The 18,750-nt window shown below is 46.3% G+C and overlaps 3 protein-coding genes across 6 annotated transcripts in view; 1 reads left to right on the top strand and 2 right to left on the bottom strand.

Moving 5' to 3' along the window:
- DENND2B (DENN domain containing 2B) overlaps positions 1-1,654 on the bottom strand; it is a 182,632-nt gene extending 180,978 nt beyond the window's left edge. For 2 of the 3 annotated variants that reach the window (XM_076344035.1, XM_076344036.1), the window contains exon 1: positions 1,575-1,654. The gene's annotated coding sequence lies outside the window, so the exon portion shown is untranslated. The remainder of the gene's footprint in view (positions 1-1,574) is intronic. The other variant, XM_076344038.1, reaches the window with a different exon arrangement.
- A 3,438-nt stretch (positions 1,655-5,092) lies between these two features.
- Positions 5,093-10,080, top strand: AKIP1 (A-kinase interacting protein 1). Of its 2 annotated transcripts, none has more exons than XM_076343374.1 (5): positions 5,093-5,200; positions 5,768-5,845; positions 8,221-8,334; positions 8,652-8,702; positions 9,617-10,080. In XM_076343374.1, exons 1-5 carry the CDS (start codon positions 5,093-5,095, stop codon positions 9,758-9,760), a joined length of 495 nt encoding a protein of 164 aa, XP_076199489.1. In that variant the 3' UTR covers positions 9,761-10,080. The 2 variants fall into 2 exon arrangements, with proteins under 2 accessions (XP_076199489.1, XP_076199490.1); XM_076343375.1 differs by lacking the exon at positions 5,093-5,200 and adding an exon at positions 5,229-5,384 and having other exon boundaries at positions 9,617-10,079.
- Positions 10,081-10,205: 125 nt separating this feature from the next.
- On the bottom strand, positions 10,206-17,810 carry C7H11orf16 (chromosome 7 C11orf16 homolog). Its single transcript, XM_076343506.1, is given in 8 exon segments — positions 10,206-10,241; positions 11,160-11,276; positions 11,278-11,397; positions 13,158-13,345; positions 13,810-14,472; positions 15,229-15,457; positions 16,636-16,795; positions 17,639-17,810. Coding segments are annotated over 8 exon segments (1,680 nt in total). The 5' UTR covers positions 17,806-17,810.
- Between the last annotated feature and the right edge of the window lie 940 nt (positions 17,811-18,750).

The following is an 18,750-nucleotide window of genomic DNA, read 5'->3' as shown; positions in this document are numbered from 1 at the left end:
ATGGCAGTTTCCTGCCAGTCTAGTTGCTCTTAACAGCATAGCTAGCTTTAAAAGGTGCTTGACTATATTCTTCGGTAGCTTGATAAAGTAATCATATAAAGTAATCATAATTGCTTAAATGTGTTGCAGTTTTCCTTTAAATGACTAATCTTAAAGCAAGAGGGAAATGAATGGTCAAAGCCATAAATCTTACTCTCACCCTTCAGCCTGGTAACAGATTCCCACTATGCCACCTGCATAACCTGATCATCAAAATAGAAGTTACAATTTTGACATTCCTAAACACACATGATTTTCTCAAATCTCACCTTAAACATAAAATGCTTCTACTTTTGCTCTGTTAACTTACCGTTCCACTATATAGAATATTTTCATCTACTGACTATATATTAATAATGAATAATCAAAACATTATCAAGCCTCAAATGCAAATCAGCCTCACCTCAATTCATCCTACTCTGCATCATCAGAAATCAGACTACAACGAACAGTTTCATCCTTTATCTTCCACAAGTTTTGATCACTCTAAGTGGTTTTTACTGGATTATTCAATATCTGGCTGAAGTTAAAGACTGACTACTCAGAATAAAAGTGAAAGAAAACCTATTCCCCAAAGTCAGTGCAACAGTAAAACAAGGGTGTAGAAAACGCTACTATTGACTTACTCCATCCAATAATACTATGCATCCGGCTTCATTTAGCTTGACCACTAAAATTCAAAGTACATTTGAGTGATAAAACTGAAGTAAACATAAGAAGGCTCTCTCATATGTAGCCGCTGCTCTTTGATTGCAGTGACCCGCTGCTCCTTAGTAAAGCAAACGCTTGGTACCAAGCCAAGAGCAGTACATCTGATTTTCCCACCAAGTGAACTGCTGAAGCAGCTCCCTTAGCTCTTCAGCTAAATCTGTCTTGGGATCCTGAAGTCTTCCGCTGGATTCCAGGTGGCTCCTCTACTCTTTTCAACACGCATGCAAACATTACAGCTGGCTGGACAGACGATGTGAGTGGGCACTGGAAGGGAAAAGAAGTGCCACAGCTCCCCGTCTCTCTCCAGATCAGAGCCCCCACACTCGGCGGGCTGGCTCCCCAGCCCGGTTATAGTTAACCCGGTCCCGCCGAGGTGGTCTCCTGGGCTCTATCCCTCCGGGGTGCCTCTGCCCTCACCACCCACGCGAGAAGAAACGTCCCGCGAGGCACGGCGGTGGCACAGGACGCACCAGCGCGGGAGCACCGACTCCCCGCTCCCCCCGCGCGCAGGGACCCAGCGCCCATCTGCGCTCCCCCCGGGCAGGGCAGGGACCCCCGCCAGGGTCGCGGGGCCGGCCCGCACCGGCACGGCTGCCGGCGGCTCTGTTGCCGCGGGGGCTCCGCGGTCCGGGGAGCCGCAGGGCCCGGCGAGCCCCCGCCGCCGCGCATCCCCGGCCCGCCCCGCTCCCGGGAGGCGGGCGGCTCTCAGGGCGCGGGGACGGCGAGCCGGAGCACGATCAATCGTTTCTCCCCCCAGCCCCGCTCCCCTGCCCGGGTCCCCAGAGGGGACCACCGACCCGGCAGCGCGGCTCCCCGGCCCTTACCGGGGCGCGCAGGGGTGCGCTCCCTCCGCCGGACGCCGGCAATCCCCGTCCCGCAGCCCGGGCGGTTGTAGCTTTTTTGGAGAAGCTGGGAAGAGGGAGAGAAAGAAAGGGGGGAGGGAAGGGGGAGGGAAGGGACTGAGATCGAGGGAGAGAGAAGTATGCAAAGGCAGGAAGTGGAGACGGCCACGGCCAGTGCGGGAGATTAATGGGAACCAGTCACCCGGCAGCCAACAAAGAAGCCTGCTCCCCCAGCGCAGCCCGGCCCGGGCTGCAGCCCCGCCGCGGCCGGGCAGCCCCGGGCGGCCGAGCCACCGCTCCCGCCGGCAGCGCTCGGTCCCGGCCCCGGCCCCGCGCAGCGGTGAGCGCCGCCCCCCCGCCCCCGGCCCCAAACCCGGGTCCTGGCCAGGCGGGAGGGAGAGGAGCAGCTCGCCGCGGCCGGGCAGGACCGGCCGGTCCGCGGGGAGATGCGACGGGGAGAGGAGGAGGCGGGGAGAACCGAGCCCCCCGTCTGACAATCTTCTTCCTCCCTCTACCCCGAGGGAGCGATACCGCTTATTTTTTATTCAAAAAAACTACGAGTGCTGGGCTCCTCTCCGCGCGGAGCCGCTTGCGGGGAAGAAAGGAAGGACGGAGGAGAGCGAGCGGCGCGCTTCCTGCGCTCGGGCGCCGAGCAGATGGTTTCAATCAGGGCGCCGGGCATGGGCGAGCCCCCGGGGCGGCGGGACGCGGTGTGCCCGCGCCTGCGGCGCTCGCCCGCGTTTTCCAAGCTCCCCGGCGTAGCCTCGGAGTAACAGTACCTGTGGGGAGAGGGAGGCAGCGGCGTGCCCCTGAACTTCATTCCGGGTACCTCGGTTCAAATCCAGCCTGCTCAGACCAGCTACTGACCAATTTTGTAATGCTCTGCTCCCTGGGGAGTGGAGCCCGAGGTGCCCCACTCGGAGGCACGCCCCAGCCAGGGTCCCTCCGCACGCCAGGACACAGGGCGACACGCGTACCAGAGGGTGAAGAAGGTCTCTGCGTGGCACAAGCGATAAAGCACACATACTCCTCGCAGGCCACAAACAGCATCGTACGGACCAGCTCCCTGGCAGACCCATCCACGTGCTTCTGCCGGTTTAACAGATAAGAAACCCGCACAAGGCGTTTGATATAAAAAACATACAAAAGAGGCAGGATGCTAGCTGCTAGCAGAACCATGAGTATTGCAAAATACAAAGACTGCACCTAAATCTTGAAGTATTATGTAAGCATTTATAAAACAAGTAACTTCGCAATATACTAACCAAATGATAACAGGAACAGAAGAAAAATAGAGTGACACGTGTATTCTGTAACTGGAAATACAAATTCCAGCACTGCACATTTCTTGAACTTTAAGCAGATGCTTACTTTCCTTCCATTGACAGAAGTGGAACTGAAATGGTGCTCAGTGTTAGGCAAATGCTTATGAGCTTTCCTACACAAGGATACTTCTCTGAACCCAGAGCAGAGTACTCGGGATAAACTATTCTCGGCTTTCTCCACCTCATCAACAAAATAAGATCTATTGTCTTGAGATATTCTGATCCATCATCCCACGCAACAAAGAAACCTGGTGTAAATGTCCAGCATTTCACAAACCTCCATTATATTTCAAAAGAGTGAACGCACAGGAAGTAAGGGTAACTCTCATCTGGATGCTGATGTGAATGTGTGTTTCAAAGCAAAAGCTGTTTCAGCTGTCAGCCTTCTTGGGACAGATGTATTTACTCAGCTGCAAAAGGAGTACTGTGTCACCGAACATCAAAAAATGGTGGGAGTTTAAATTTCAACACACAAGGAGTAATTTACCTCCTGAACAAGCAGCTACTGCTACAAGTACCTGGCAGGAATATAAAATGAATACAATTTTCTTTCGCCGTTACAAAAACAACATAGGAGGGCCTTTTCAAGTATATTTCACAAGTGCAGCAAGATAGCCAACCCATCCGCCTCTCCAGGAGACCAACGATAACAAGGAATGATGCTCAAAGAAAGATGCTCAGCTTCCAGTTAAGCAGGAAGCAGTCTGGCTTCTGGCTGCTTCTACAGCACATCAAGCAAACATCTCAAACATGCTAATATTGCTTTTATCAGATATTATTTTTCTCGCCCATTTATGTCGCATTCAGTCCCCCAGACCGCAAGCAACTTGGCAACTGCCTAAATTTTCCTTTGACCCCAGGAGACCCAACCTAAAATTAAGTTTTATTTGAACACTGAATTGGGGCCTTCAATGCGTTTTAATGAAGAAGCAGCCTGTGAAGGGCTTGTTTATTAAAGGAGCTGGCTGCTGCTCTGATTAAGCAACTGGAAGATGATAATAAAATGTAAACTAGGAGAGCATTATTTTTCTTGTTTGCCAAACATATTACAGCTAGCAAAGCTCCACAAACAAGAATGAAGGACTTGAAAAATCAGGGCCTACTTGTTAACCTTGGCCATACTGCACTTAAAGAAAATTTCTGTGCTTATTTTGCCTTTCCTACTGTCACCTCAGTGCAAGCGAGGTTAGCAAAGCCAGAGAGTGGCTCTAATCTACACGTAACCACAGTCACTTTCCAAGCCTGTTTGGTAGCTCCAAGAGGCAACTGCAGCCCTGCACGCCGCAGGGCTGACGAAGGCCTCCGCGTACACGCTGCCCTGCCGGAAAACCCTCCTGGGCCAGCAGCAGCTTCCAGGGAGCACATTTGCTCATTTGGCAAATCCTGCTTGCAGTAGGCCAAAAGATTTTGTGCTTTCTTTTTACTAACCAAAGTGCAAGGACTTTCTTTTGGAGAGCAGATGCCGTAATAGCTTGCAGGCGGTCTGACCTGGCTGCTCACCTGGCGCTCTGCCCTCTTACCAATTAATACCAGTTTCACTCAGCCAACCATCACTACCTACTGTATTTTGTACCTCATAAGTTAAAAAAAAAAAACAGGGAGCCCCGCTTTCCACTGCAGCCACCGTGGGGCGAAGTCCCCGGGGCACGCCGGCACCGGCCCGCCGAGCCACACGTGCCTTCCGCCGAGCCGGGGCTCAGCAGCCTCCAGCTTCTCTCGGCTCTTCGCCGTTGTCGCCCGGCGGGGACAGCCGCGGAGCAGCACCCGGGCGCCTCACAGACTCGCCGCCACCAGCAGCGGCACCGCTAGGGGAAGCTCGCGGGAAGCTCACGGAAAGCCTGTCCGCACGCCCCTCCCCCGCCCGGGGCGGTGGCTTTACCTCAGGGCAGGGCGCGGGCGCGGGCCCGCCCCAGGGGTGGTGGCGTGAGGGGAAAACAGAGACCCCCAACCTCTCCGCAGGACCGGGCTCCCGGCGGGATCTGCCCCGGTGCCACCGGGCGGGGCGGGGCGGGGCGGGGCAAGGGCGGCACTCACGCGGGGCGGGGCGGGGCGGGGCGGGGCAGCGCAGCGCAGCACCGGCGGGGCGGCGGCGCCCCCTAACGGCAGCGGAAGGGTGTGGGAGGGACGGGGCGGCGGCGCGTGCGCACTGTGACGGCGCGCGGCGGCGGCGGCGGGATGGAGGGGGCGCGCGTGGGGCGGACGGCGGGGCTGGCGCGCGCCGTGCTGGAGCGGGCGCGGGGGCGGCGGCGGCGGCCGGCGGGACGGCTCCCGGCCTCGGCCCCGGTCAGTGCTGCGGGCGGCGGCGGGGCGGGGGCGGCCGTGGCCGTGCCGGCGGAAATGCAACAGCATAACTAAGGAGCGCCGAGGAGCTGCGTCCTTAAATGGTGGCAGGATGGCTCGTGTCCTGTAGAGGCCTAGTCTGTGCATTTATACGCGTGGGACTGAGCCATAGATGTGCTTTAATGAGGTAGAGGCATTTTAAAATACGTCACACTTGGTTACTTCCCCCTGCGTTTTATCTAGTCAAAGCCAGCGTGAAACGGTGGAGGGCGCTTACCAATAAATTGGCAGTGCTTCGCAGGATGGCGGAGTGAGGCAATCGCTCCATCCGGTGACCGCTTGGGTGTAGCAAGTGCCTCGGTCTTGCCTGGTGCACACGGGGGGCGTTGGAAGGCCGCTGTGCACGCTGCATTAAAGCTAAGCACCACAGCGGAGGGCCACACGTGACTGTTTCACCCCAGAGACGCCCTCCAGCACTAGCGAGCATTTTGCTGTTTAATCACCTGACACTTTCTACCTCTAAGCAACGAGCACCACATTATGAGTTACAAAAAATGTCTTTAATTGCAGGAAGAAGATTCAGAACGTCTCAGTGCAGCATTCGCTTCAATTGTGAACTTGATGAATCAAGCCACAAAGGAATGCGAGGTGAGGTTTTACCCCCAGACTCGTGCAAAGGGGAATGTTTATGATGTGCCTGGCAGAGGCCTGTTTGCACTGCTTTTGCTAAAACTGCAAAAATGAGACCTCAGTTTTGCTCATTGCATGGCAAGAGCTTAGCCAGTGAACCTGTGATGCCGGCCTAGATTAAGAAATTTGGGGCATTCACCATCCTGTGGTAGGTTACATTGTAGGTTTCACCAGTGTTATCCTTGACCAACTGGTACCACCTTAGTTGATAAACACCGCTATCAGCATTTTCCATAGACAGTACCAGTAGACCGGTACCGATTTTAGCAGAGGGTTTCTCCACTTTTTGGTGGAAGGGCAATATGCTTAGAGAGACAGAAATGTCAGATGATGTCACAAATTACATTGTTTTACCAACTGCGCAGACTTGTCACGTGTCACTATGTACAGAGTTGTTTCCGGTGCTGCGAGGTACCTCTGCACCTCTGCTGTGGAGTGGCTTTATGACAGAGTAACCCTTTGTTTTCATCATGCCAACATGAACCACTTATGCTGGCTGATAGAGGCAGTGTGTTCTGGGTGGCGGAAGTAGGGGAGAGTTTGAATCTCGAGCAGAGGGATTGCTTTGTGTCACACGTTTGCTCTGAATTTAGAGTTAACCTCCCCAGTATCGTTTAAGCAAACTCAGTTTGGGATGTTGCTACTGGATAAGGAGTGTGGGCTCAGTTCTGAGCAGCACCATATCTTTATTTGTGATAAGTAGAAATCGAGAGGTATGGCATACAGATGCACAGCTCCGCTGCTTTCATGTTGGCTCTGGCTGCTGGGTGTCATTACCCTTCTGGGTAGACAGACCGGGAACCTGTCTCTGCCAGCTCGTCCTTGTGAATGCAGCCCTGCAGCCCAACAACTGTGTTAAAAGTCTCTGAAAACTCCATCACAGTTTACATCATCTATGCGCTTTGGGATCTGTTATTATAATGCAGCAGGGAGCTTGTCTGCAGAGTTAATAACAGAGGCTAAGTCTTCAATTAAATTAGAGAAAACAGTAGTTCAACACACCCCAGATGATTAGCTCTTAAGCAACTCCTTTATCATTTCAAAGCACTACATACACAGTAACCAGTTAATCCTAAAACAACTCAGGCAGAGTAGAGTTTTACACAAGATGAAACAAAAATATAACGGTGTATAGAGACTCATCCTATGCCCTGTTAGGAGTATTAGAGTTGGAACAAGCAGTGGATGACTTCCACATTTATGCATCAGCCAAGACAGTACTGCTTCAGTCATCTTCTGTAAAGAAGGGTCATAAAAGGGTGGGGAGGGGAGAATTCTCAGACCCACAAGTTCATGGATAAAGTTTACAGAGTGCAAATAAAAATCCACAGCCGAACATAACCATTTAGGCACTTGAATGCAAACGATTAAAATTGTGATTTAAGATGAACTGTTTAGAGTCACTAAGGGACCAAAGTTTACCCACATTTCTTACCAAAAGTTTGATTTAATTTCTTTGCTCTGTGATGTCACGTAAAAGAATCCAGCTCACCACCTGTGATACAGAGATGCTCTGTGAAGCGTTACACAATAGGTCAGAGTATTTGATGTACTTTGGGATGTAGCTCCACAGTAAACACAAGTTTAGTGTTGACAGTCAGACAAGGAAAATATAAGTGAAATAAAATAGATATTTTGGCACTTTTTGGTCCCTGTGATCAAAAAGGTAACCCTGGGAGGAGTTCTCTCATGACAACAGATGGCAGCAGAGCTGTACTCAAATATTTAATTTGCAGTGGGGAAGATAGAAGTACCTTTACTATGGAACCAGAAGAGGGCTGCTGTGGACTTAAATACAGTTCTCAAAACTGCTATGCTACTGGTACCAGCCTTGAAGACACTTTAGCTTCTTCACCAACTCATTTTTCAGTATTAAAGTGTTCTGCTTTTAGAGCACTGCTTCTGCACATGCCCTGCAGACCCGGTCTTCACTGGCTAGGTTGCAAAGCACCTAGCTTGCATATACATCCTATTAAGGACCCACAGACTATGACTTCTTCCACCAGAGCTTTTCTTGAAGAGCCTGATCAGGTAGATGTTTCCAGAGCATTTCTTCTGATGTTTTCATGAATTCAGTTCTGAGGTGTCAGAGAGTCCCTGTATATTGTATCGGGAGACAGGCATCTAAAATCAGGGCTGAGTTTTGTACCAGAAGGCAGGTGTCCTGTGGACATCCAGGCATTGTTTTCATCCTCACACGAGAACAAACCAGCCAATGAATACAGAAGGTCAGTAGCTGTGCAGTTCCACTTTTAATTGTAAATCTGCAGTAGTTGTGAGCATGGCTTTGATGCTTCTCTACATAATAATTCTCTGTTTCTATTGTTTTCCAGAAGTACTATAGCTTCATGGCAGCCTGTAGATGCAAAGAGCATGAAATCAAACACATCTGCAGATACCATGGCAGGCAAGCAGGGGAAAGAGAGCTGGAGTCCTCCGAAGAAGAGGTAAGTAGGTGTTTTTGGTTTTGATTAAAGGTTATTCCTTCCCTCGCCATGGGACAGTTGTTGTCCATCTAGTGTCTGTGACACTTGCTTGCAGTAATGTATGTGGTTTGACATCATAGGCACGTGAACACCTGGACTGATCTGAGCCTTCTGTTGCAGGGGGGAGGCAGAGTAACTTCTGGTGGCACCGATCAGTGTCATGTCAGTCCTTTTGTGGAGGGGAAAATTTCATGGACATAAAGCATCCCATCTCTCAGGGGCTGAATTTGCCTTTTGTGTTGTATCATTAGAAAACTATCTTTCTTTTTTTTTTCCAGAGGACTGAAGCCTCTGTAACACCCAGTCAAGCTCAAACTTGCCAGCAACGTGTAAGTTTATAGAATACTTTGGTTTTAAATTGAGGTGTAGCATTTATTTATCATTTTGCATCAAGCTGGTTAAAATTTGTGATCAGGTGTGGAGACTTTGTGATGGCACAGAAGATTAACCAGTAGTGCATTCACAATCCTAATGTATGTATAGGTGGGCAGAAGAATGGGCATACAGAGACTTGCACAATTAATTATAAACCAGATTGTGGCATTCTGGCACGTAGCCAGTTAAGAGTCTACTTTATATTTTGGACTCGTACAGAATGTCAAACACTGTGATTAGTCTTCAGGCTCTTGTGAATTGCATCAGCAACAATAATCCAGCAGTTTTCCAGTCTCACCTCATTTGTGCTCCTGACACATTCCCTGTGCTGAGGAAAGGCTTGCAGCAAGGCACACGGCAGTTGCTTAGCCAGTTATGCTTGGCCCTCATACAGTCTCTCTGAAGACTCCTGTTCCTCAAGAAGAAAACTTTTTTAATTTTTCAAAGCCTAACACCTCACGCCAAATGAATTTTGGGAACTTCTAAGTCAGAAAAGATGAGAAACATGGAATCTGTACCACAGTACAAATTAGTGGGAGTACCCTTGTTGTATGGATGTTTTCCAGGTTTATGTTCTAAACCGTTTAGGTTGGGAACTTTCAGTTTTGTGAGGCAGAGATTACACCACATTGATTATTTCCATTGATTGAAACATTAGATGAAATGATGAGTATGGCACTTGCTAATTTTTGTATTGACAGAAACATTTTACAGTTTTGTCCAGGCTGCCTGTATATTTTGAAAAATCCTAGTACATTTGTATAGCAACTGAAATGTAATTTTTTTTACCCAAATTCAAAATTTTTTTTTTTGTGGGAAATTTAAGATGACTAAATAGTAATGAAACTTTTTTTTTCCCCAAAAAAAGACCAGACAAGCTTCCAAAGACATCTACATTGAAGTTTCTCCTGGCACCTATTCTGTCACAGCAACCTCAGAGGACATGGTGCAACAAACTCACGTGGTGGATGTCAATGCAGGACAAAGTGTTGATTTAACTTTTGTTCTATGATGTTTGTTGTTTCTTGGCAATCACAGGAATAAAATACGAGGCTGGTTTAATGCATGTAATGAACTATGTATATCTTTTTCTTGTTAGCACTTTAATAGTATCCTCCTCTTTGGGACTCCATTTTTGTGACCTGTATATTTGTTTTATACTTAATGCAATTATATGCAGCCCACTTTGTACACTGCTTTTATAAATATTTGTACATTGTGTGCCTTAAATCCAATTATGTGACTGTGTAATTCCAGGTTCTTATGCTTTAAACAATTAAAGATACAATCAGTGGAATAAAATACATAATTTAGTCTTTGTCACGAGAGCTTCTTTTATATTATCCTCAGACAGAACATCCGCGTCACATTCTTGACCACAGAGAGCATGATCCATGTGGTATGAATATGGTGTACATTAGCTTTTGTGGGCTGGCACTGATTTTAGAGCAGCTGGCTCACAATGCATCTCTCTTGTCTGTACTTTTATTATTCTGATAAAGAAATAAAATGCAAATGAAATTCACTATCTAGGACCCCAACTCAGGAAGGTGCTTGAGTATGTGTCAGATGTTCAGTATAGGCACATAAACTATTGACACTTGAAGTCCTGTCTCTTTGCAGGCTCTTACCTACGCTGAACACCAGTTAGCTGCCTTTTTCAGTAGGTGGTAGGGTACCCTGAATTGTCTCCTGAGTACAGTACTGCTGAGCAACTGCACACTGCAGCTTATGGCCAAGTTCATATGCTTTAAACATGATCAGTCCCACTAATGAGACTCTCTGGATGCTTAACTCTCCTGAAGGATCAGATTCTATGGTTGGAATTAGTGACATGACCTATATATACCTGTAATCTTTTTGTAGCTGATGGTATTAAGGTTTCAGTTAATTTTCATGGGTATATAAAATTCACTGACTTGAATGCTGGATTCTCTAAGCATTTTGTTGTTTCTATCTACAGTAGTAGGTCCTTTACCCTCTGGCTACTTTCTCTTCTGCTTTAATCCTGAAAAAAGTATTTTCAGCTGTCAGCTTGTGTTGTTTCTTCATTCCTTCTGGCTTCCTACAAAAAGAAATTGCTATGCTGAATTCCTCTGGCTGTCTCCAGAGAACTGTAGGCAAATCGGAGGTTTATTAGACCCTTGCTGTGCATCTGTTCAGGTTTTTAGTGCTCATACTAGTTTACCTGATCTCTCCAGAATTGTAGAGTCAAGTCCAAATAATTAGGAATTTAATATAACACCTTGGAGTAAAGAATGAGGATGCTGAAATTTGATGTGGATGGAAATAGAGTTTCTCAGTTATTAAAATTATACAGTTACCCATAAAGATATTCTACAGAGACAGTACCTAAATCAGAACTTGATTTGCTTACTAAATGTAACACTGAGATAGCCTAAGCAGTTTACCTGAAATTTCAGCTCCTGAACTTCATCAGTTGTACATTTATTGAATTCTGGTTGATCATGTCTCTCTCTGCTTTGTTGCAAGTGAGATCTTTGCTCTTTTTTCTGTCTGTCCTCTTCTGACATGGTCTGTATCGTCAAGTTTGTTGTCTCCTATGCAAGTTGCTTTATGTTTATCATCTGACTGTTTTCTTTCATCTGTTTTATATCTTTGTTTTTCTGATGCTGCAAAACCTTCTTCCTGGAGGACAGAAAACAAATCCCTTGGAAGTCTAGTCTGAAAAAAACATCAGTGTCTTTGTAACTGCTGCTTTCCTGGCTGTAAGATAGGTACCTCTGCCTCACATAGCTTTAATAATGGTATCATTTCTGTGCTAGTACAAACTTTACTGCTGAAACACAGAAGTGTACAGTAAGACCAAAGGATTTTCAGAAGCTGTTAGGCTTTGACCAAAAACTTTGCTCCTTTAGAAGTTAGGAGGATTTTTTGGTGACTACAGTGGGAGGACATTAGCCCCACAGAGAGCACCTCTGGGAAGCCTCCTCTCCAGCTTCACTTGTTTGTTGCAAGTTACTTCTGATGCCATCCGTATTATACGATAAAAACTGCTTCAGCTATCTCAAGGACTAACAATGTATCTTCTGGGTTTAAAAACACCAAGGGCTATTTTACAGGAATAAAAATATATCATTATACTCTGCATTACCACATTGTGTCCACTACTGTAATTCATGCTGCTGGTTTGGGGCTAGAATGAAACCACTCTGGTTTCTTTTTAGTTTTACCAAAAGGCAAAGCATGTCACTTCAGTGCACAGCTGTGTTGTTACATTTGCTAACATAGAGCATGTCTGCCTGGAGCTCCATACTGGCCTAAAAATTCCTAGGAAATCAATTACTAAGGTATGTAATTATTTAAATAATAAAGTAGCAACCATACAGTTAATAAGTTGGTAGACATCTGCTTAAAATTAATGCATATAATTGTGAGAATACAAGATATTTTCCAGTATATTCTCTGTTCACTAAGACACATCATTAACAGATTAATCTTATCCTAAAGAAAATCATGCAAGTTTAGCCCATTCAAAGTTTTATTCTGCAGTCAGCTCACAGTAGCAAGAGCATGAAGGTACAGAGGAGCTAGTATTTGATTTCTGATATTTATTAGTTGTACCCCTGATGCTCTTGTGCAGAGCAGTGTTTCTGTTCATCTTGTCATTCTCTTTCATCTTCCCCTTCTTCCTGCAAGCTTTTTTCTTCCTCTTTTCTGTGCTTGCTTTTTTTAGCATTCATGTTCTGATTTTTTTTTTTCCCCCCCCAAGTTTTTCTAAAGCAGGAGGGGACCATGGCCAACAGAAACCAGGCCTAAAAATCAGGGTGTTGTCCTTGTTCCTAGCTGTGACACAGTTTGCTTACTCTGTACCCCCTAGCTTCAGGGTAGGGATCTGCTGTTTAAACTGCTTGCTTCTTGTGAGGGAGTAAGAGAAGATACTCAGTAAAGACTGTTTACTAAAAAATCTGCTTTTATCTTTCAGAGATAGAGATCGTGACTATCAGAGTTTGACTGGCAGAGCCAACCTTTCCAGATTGAATCTTTTCTTGTGTTTTATTGCTGCTGACGGTCACATCTGTCCATTTCCAGGGCCACTCATGTAGGTCCCTACCTCCATAGGACTTTATTAGGTTGATGTCAATGCGCATTTGGCAGGTTTCTGAATTGAAATCTGCATTATTGAATGCTCACACAGTTACTGGCATAATCTTTTCCATTTTACCAAGTAGCTTCAGCCCTTCCTTAGGGTTTGGGGATTTTTGTTTTGTTTTAATTAGTGGAGAAGTTTCCTGTCTATCACAAAACTGGTGGATGGCCTTAGTAAGCAGTTAAGTTAGAAACAATGTATTTTTCTAGCCAACTTCCAGACCATTAACAAGAATATTTCTTCCATTCAAACAAACTGCGTGCTTACATAAATACAGTATTAATACAGATTACTTTACTCCCAATGACGGCTTGAAATCTTGGTCTCTTAAGATTTCCTTCGTTGTGAGCTGCCCTCTGGGAGACTGCTCGATGGTTTCAAACATTGCACTCCAATTAGTTGGGGCAACACAGGACATGTCCCCAACGGAGATGGCTTTGGATTCCAGCTTGCCCTTTGTACATGTGCTGCTGCAACTGCCCAGTCCTGGGAAGGAGTAAAATTGTATCTATCTAAGTGAAACCAGAACTGAAATGGAGAAACATTCATTTCAGAAGAGAGGAAAATGCACTTTAAGCTTGAAAGGAATTCTTTCAGGTTATTCTGCATGGACTAGCTACAAAAGTTAATGAAGATGTTAGCGTCATAAAAAGCATAGGAAAATGATGGGGAACAAACTCAGAGAGGGATATCTATGCTTCCAAATGAAATTCATTGTTCTGGTAGTTTTCCATTGGAAGAGTTGCCAAAAGAAGAGCTAGCATGCAAGATGAGGCAGCAGAAACGTTGGGGAGGGGGAAGTATTGTATCAGAGACTGATACACAAGTGTATAGTATTTATACCAATAAACTACAGGCAAAGTGAGTGCCCAGATGAAGGGGGCCCCAGAACACATTTGGTTTTTTTTCCTCTCTGGCTGCTGCTTCCCCGTGGGGGTGTTAAAAGGGACCTGAATTATTGGGATGGGACTTGTGGTGGCTTCTTTTCCAGTATTTCCACTCAGGTCTTGCAGAATCCTTTAGCCTGGGCTTCTCAAGACAGCCGGAGCCTGTGCTAACAGCACTGTCCACCACAGTACTCTTCGTGGGGAATGGCTCCAGGTCCCACTCTGAATCAGAAGAGGGGGAAGATGCTGCCACAGCTGCTGCTGCTTCTTGTTTTGGGCCTTTCAGTTCTAGAAGGCATGGAGAGGGCTCGCTGCTGGAGTCTCCCTCTTCAGTTTCGCTCTGAAAGACCAGAGACTTGGATGGAAGAGGCCACCAGGCATCAACATGGGGATGGCAGCAGCAGATGCACCTTACATATGCTGACAAACAGCATATACCATCACAGTGATAGTGGAAATGTGGCCAGCAGGGTGAGAAGAGCAAGCAGTGCTTGGCAAGGCTATGCACAGCACAAACAGGAATGAGGGCTGTTTTAGGACTGCAGGAAAAAATACAAGAGTTAGTGTCCGGACTTTCTCTGGGCTTCACCCTGCTGGTGAAGGGCATGTGGATCATCTCTACAATCCTCTCCCACAGGCTAGGAGGGACCCACAGAGCCACACCTCGCGCGAGTTTCACTTTCTTGTCATTCCAGAACTGGACCATAATTTCTTCATCTTCTGAGGCTGTTGAGAGAAAAAGTAAGCAGCCATAAGCAGCTGGCCCACCTAGGCAGTGCACAGACACAGATCAGGCTTTGCAGCTTTATGCACTTTCTACTCCTGTCAAGAGGTAGGATTAACTGTCATCCCGCTCTGTAACACTTCACCATCTAGGGCACCATTGGTGTGACAACAAGCCTGGCAGCACCTTTCCTTCCAATTTGTCATCAGATGAACAAGAAAATGTTGACTGAGTAACTTTTGTTGTTACTGCCAAAGTTAGCAGTAATGCTCTGAGAATAGTATTTTGATAAGTCAGTGGAGCTTGACTGTCAGACGTGGGGAAAAATGAATGAGCTGTTGAAATCTCCTACGTTTGGGTGATAAAATCACCCCCACATGTACCATTCAGTACAAACGTGAGCATTCAAGCACGGATGGGTGCTTCCTGAGAGCTGCCTCACTTGTATCCCTCGTGAAAAGGCCACGGTCCTTCACATGGCAGACACAACCTTGTCCGAGCAGACGGGAAAAAACACATCTGCAGACACGGAAGATGACATTTTTACGGATCACAATTTCCTTGGGGTCAGGCTGGTGTGGTTATACGCAGATATCCATCAGCAAGTCCCATCAGTTCCTGCAAGCTTTAAGCAACACTAAACTGTAGTCTGTGCGCTGGTGTTTCTCTGGCAGTAGCACCGTGACAAGAGTTTATCCTGACAGTCTCACCCATGTTCTGGAGCAAGGCAAGGAAGAAGAGGGCAGCATCTTTCTTACCTCGTAAGGGGTCCCTTGTCTCAATGCCCGTGAGGATGGTTCCTGGGCCGTACCTGGCCATATCTGGCTCCCAGGGTGCCAGCACTTTGTCTCCAGGGAGTAAGGAGTGCTTCATCCCATTCACGTATTCCAGGATGTCATCCTTTGCTGTTTTTTGCACACACACTGGATGCCTTCCACGTGACACAAGTGGTTTGTCAAACTCTACCAGGAACATGCCTCTTTCACTCTGTTACCAGGAACAAAATAATAGTTCCTCTGAAAAACAGTCCATAATGTGTCAGGTCATGTAACCTTCACCAGGAGGCCATTCTGTGGCTGGGTCAAAACACCAAGCAAGCCTGAACAGTAACTAAATAGTGTGCGGTGTTAGTCCAGCATTGAGACAGCCAGAAAAACCTCCATAAGGCTCACCAGAAAGCAGGCTGAGTGAAGCATATGTACAGATTCACTGCCGCTAGGACCTGTATCTTCTTCCCCAAGAGAAAAAGCTATAGATAGAGTGCAACTGGATTTCACAAACCATGCTGTGTGCACCAGATAACAAGGGACACTGAAGCCATTCAGACGTGTTCTTCAGTCATGCCCAAGTCCTTCCTCATTACATACAACACTAACTCTGCTTTTTGGGGGAGTTGTTGGGAATTTTTATTTTAAGTTAAGGCCTGTCAAGAGGCTTTCCATCAACAATGAAACAAGGTACTTCCCTGTTCTTGAGAAAGAATAGGCTCTTTTTTCTGTTAAGTTTGAAGTGCTAACAAACTAATGAATTAAAGCTTTCACTAACATCTCTGAAAAGACACCGAGCCATTGGTCTGTAGCTGACTCAAGCTGGAAGTGTGTACATAAAACACTAACGCTTTCCTGTGCTATTGATGGTTATGTGTCTACAGGCAACAGTAGCCGGTACACTGCTCACAACAGCACTTGCGCTGTTTGAGCCTGGCACAATGCCCAGCACCAGCAGAAGGCCTGCTCTTGCAAGGTGCACAACACCACTGCTCTCACCAGGAACTGGGAGTTTGGGAGGCACCCATCTTCTGCACAAGATGACGATCCCCGAAACATGCCTGCTCACTCCTGGAAATGGACTCAGTAAAGGAGGCTGAGCAGAGCAAGGATCTGATCATTATTAGTTTATTGGTGCCTGAGGCTGTGCTGCATGCAAGAGGCTTACCCAGGCTGCCAGGCAGCAGGCGGTGAGGACTGCATGAAATCAGGCACGTTGGGAGCTTTATGAATTGACATAACCACGAGCATCAGCTGTCCTGGTGATCTGTTCTCTATTTCATACACCAGCTGAAATCAAAACTGCAACACTAAACTCAGGTGGTGTGTGAGGACTGCTGGTGGACTGGACACCCTATTACACATACCCATGACTATCGCACAGAAACCGTCACTCACCTCTATCTCCTCTTTTACTGTACCACGGTAATAAAATCCATCTTGTCCCCCTCTCACCAGCACAGGGACATTGCTGTCTAAGCCCACTGATCTCCCCGATGTGCTCAGCCTCTTCCATGCTGGGCCAGGGGAGAGGAGGCAGTGGTTAATCCATTGGCACCTTGGGGGGAGGGGAAAAAAAAAAAAAAAAAAAAAAGGGGTCAGCACTGGGAGAAATGGCTTCTGGAAAAAAAAGGTCATGGAAAAAAAAAAATCGTGTAAGATTTAAGAACTGGATCACACCACCTCATTGTGTAGCACTCCCACAGGCCAAAGCATGTGGGAAGAAACAGAAAACTTGCTTGTGCTGGGACAGTTCTTTGCTCTTGGGAAAAAAAAAAAAATCAGTGCCTGTTTTTACCCAGATTTCTTTGGGTTTGGGTTTAGAGGAAGTGAATCAGGAGTACGCTGGAATCCTGGGCCAGCATTACCTGCACTAGCCCCTTTGCTACTTACATGGCAAGCCAATGAAACCCTTAAGATCAGGAGAAAGGATCCCTCTCCAGCACAGAGCACAGCATAGGTGTTCTCAAGAGTGCTGTAGCTGATGGTTTACACTGGGGCATTCAGGGAACAACAGAAAAGTAGAAAAGTAAACAACGAAGCTGCTGGTTGATGACAGGTTCCAGTTCAAAACAGGAAAAATAATCCCCTGTCACAAAGCATTAGAAACATTTCACAGAAGACAGCTGCTAACGCAAGATGCTTTTATTTATCCAAATAATATTAAAGGAATGTTTCTTTGATAGGAGGTTTACTCAGATTTTGCTTTTCATAGTCTCCAGGGTAGCAAATCACTTTAGTTAATACCATCTAAAAACCTGTCAGTGCAGGGGAGGGTAAAGCTCAACATCAAATGATGTTCAAGCTGCTAATTTATTAATCTGACACACCAGCCTGTTTTATCCTATTAGATATCATGAAAAAGAACAAATCACAGACTCAAACAAGAACTTGATTTTACCTCTGGGGGGTGAGGGGCTTGGCGATCCAGGCGGGATGCACTACAAAAGAACTTCTGCAGCAGGGGTTGACAGTAGGTACAAGGCTGGAGCACGAGAACTTGTCCAGAGCTGGCATCGCACTGCAATACCTGTGACCCGTAGACAGGAACCCTTCTGAAAGAGCCATTCTTGCAAAAGTAGCTACCTGCAGGACTCAGTTGTGATCTGTTGATAGAAGAGAGACGATGTACTGGCATTTTCCAACACAAGCAAATGCTTTCCAGTGTACCTCAAGAACTCAGTAGCTTTTATTAATTTTTTTATTTGTATTTAAAAAGAATGAATTCAAAATATTCAGACTGGCATTTGGTCGGATAAACCTATATCACTGACTTCAGTGATCTTCAGTCACCCAAACCCTGACCTGATAGAGGGACAGAAACACCCAAGGAAACTAGAAATGCTGTGAAAATCCCCAGGAAAGCAATAGCTTTCACCTCCTTCCAACTTTTGTTTCCCTCTGTAACATCCAGCTCTCTTTTCTTGTACCTACACTCTCTTTTAAACCTTTCTTGTACACAGTCCCAGCCAAACCTTCCCTATTTTACAAACTGAGGCAGAAACTACAGCTGAAGTTGACAAGCTGAGTAAACATGACAGTTTTTGAATGTGATGTTAGATTACAGTTGCCTGTTACTTGTTTTATTTACAGTCATGTATTAAGAGGAAATATTTTGATCTTTCAGCTGTCCTGTCATGTTTTATAACAGTAGGATTATGGCTTGCCATGAGAAAGAATGAGATGCTCGGATTTGACAAGCGATAACTATTCTGAGGCTGTCACGGTAAGATTGATAGCGTGATGCTATCTCTGATAATCTGACAAGATGTAGTAGACAAACTTCCATTCCTTTTTCTTTTTTTTTTTTTTTTTAATATTGCTTAGAAATGTTTAGCATGCTTAGGGTAAAGTTTGCATGGAAATTCAACAACATAAAATTTAAGTGCCTAATTTACTTTACAAAATACAGTTTAAGCGCTCATATTATGTTTAAATGTTATTTTGTCTCTTATTTAAGAGATATGATCTGGGAGTCCTTTTTATGAGGACTCCCAGATACACATAATTTCA

Source organism: Aptenodytes patagonicus, chromosome 7 (genome assembly GCF_965638725.1).
Source record: "Aptenodytes patagonicus chromosome 7, bAptPat1.pri.cur, whole genome shotgun sequence".
Classification (NCBI taxonomy): Eukaryota; Metazoa; Chordata; class Aves; order Sphenisciformes; family Spheniscidae; genus Aptenodytes; species Aptenodytes patagonicus.
Note: the sequence above shows the minus strand (reverse complement) of the source record. Positions and strands in the feature narration are given on the sequence as shown.

Bases quoted from the DNA above. Each gene is read 5' to 3' on its own strand.
- AKIP1 (XM_076343374.1), top strand. From the start codon at position 5,093: ATGGAGGGGGCGCGCGTGGGGCGGACGGCGGGGCTGGCGCGCGCCGTG. The intron at 5,201-5,767 runs GTCAGTGCTGCG...CTTTAATTGCAG, and splicing joins GGCTCCCGGCCTCGGCCCCG to GAAGAAGATTCAGAACGTCT. The intron at 5,846-8,220 runs GTGAGGTTTTAC...ATTGTTTTCCAG, and splicing joins AAGCCACAAAGGAATGCGAG to AAGTACTATAGCTTCATGGC.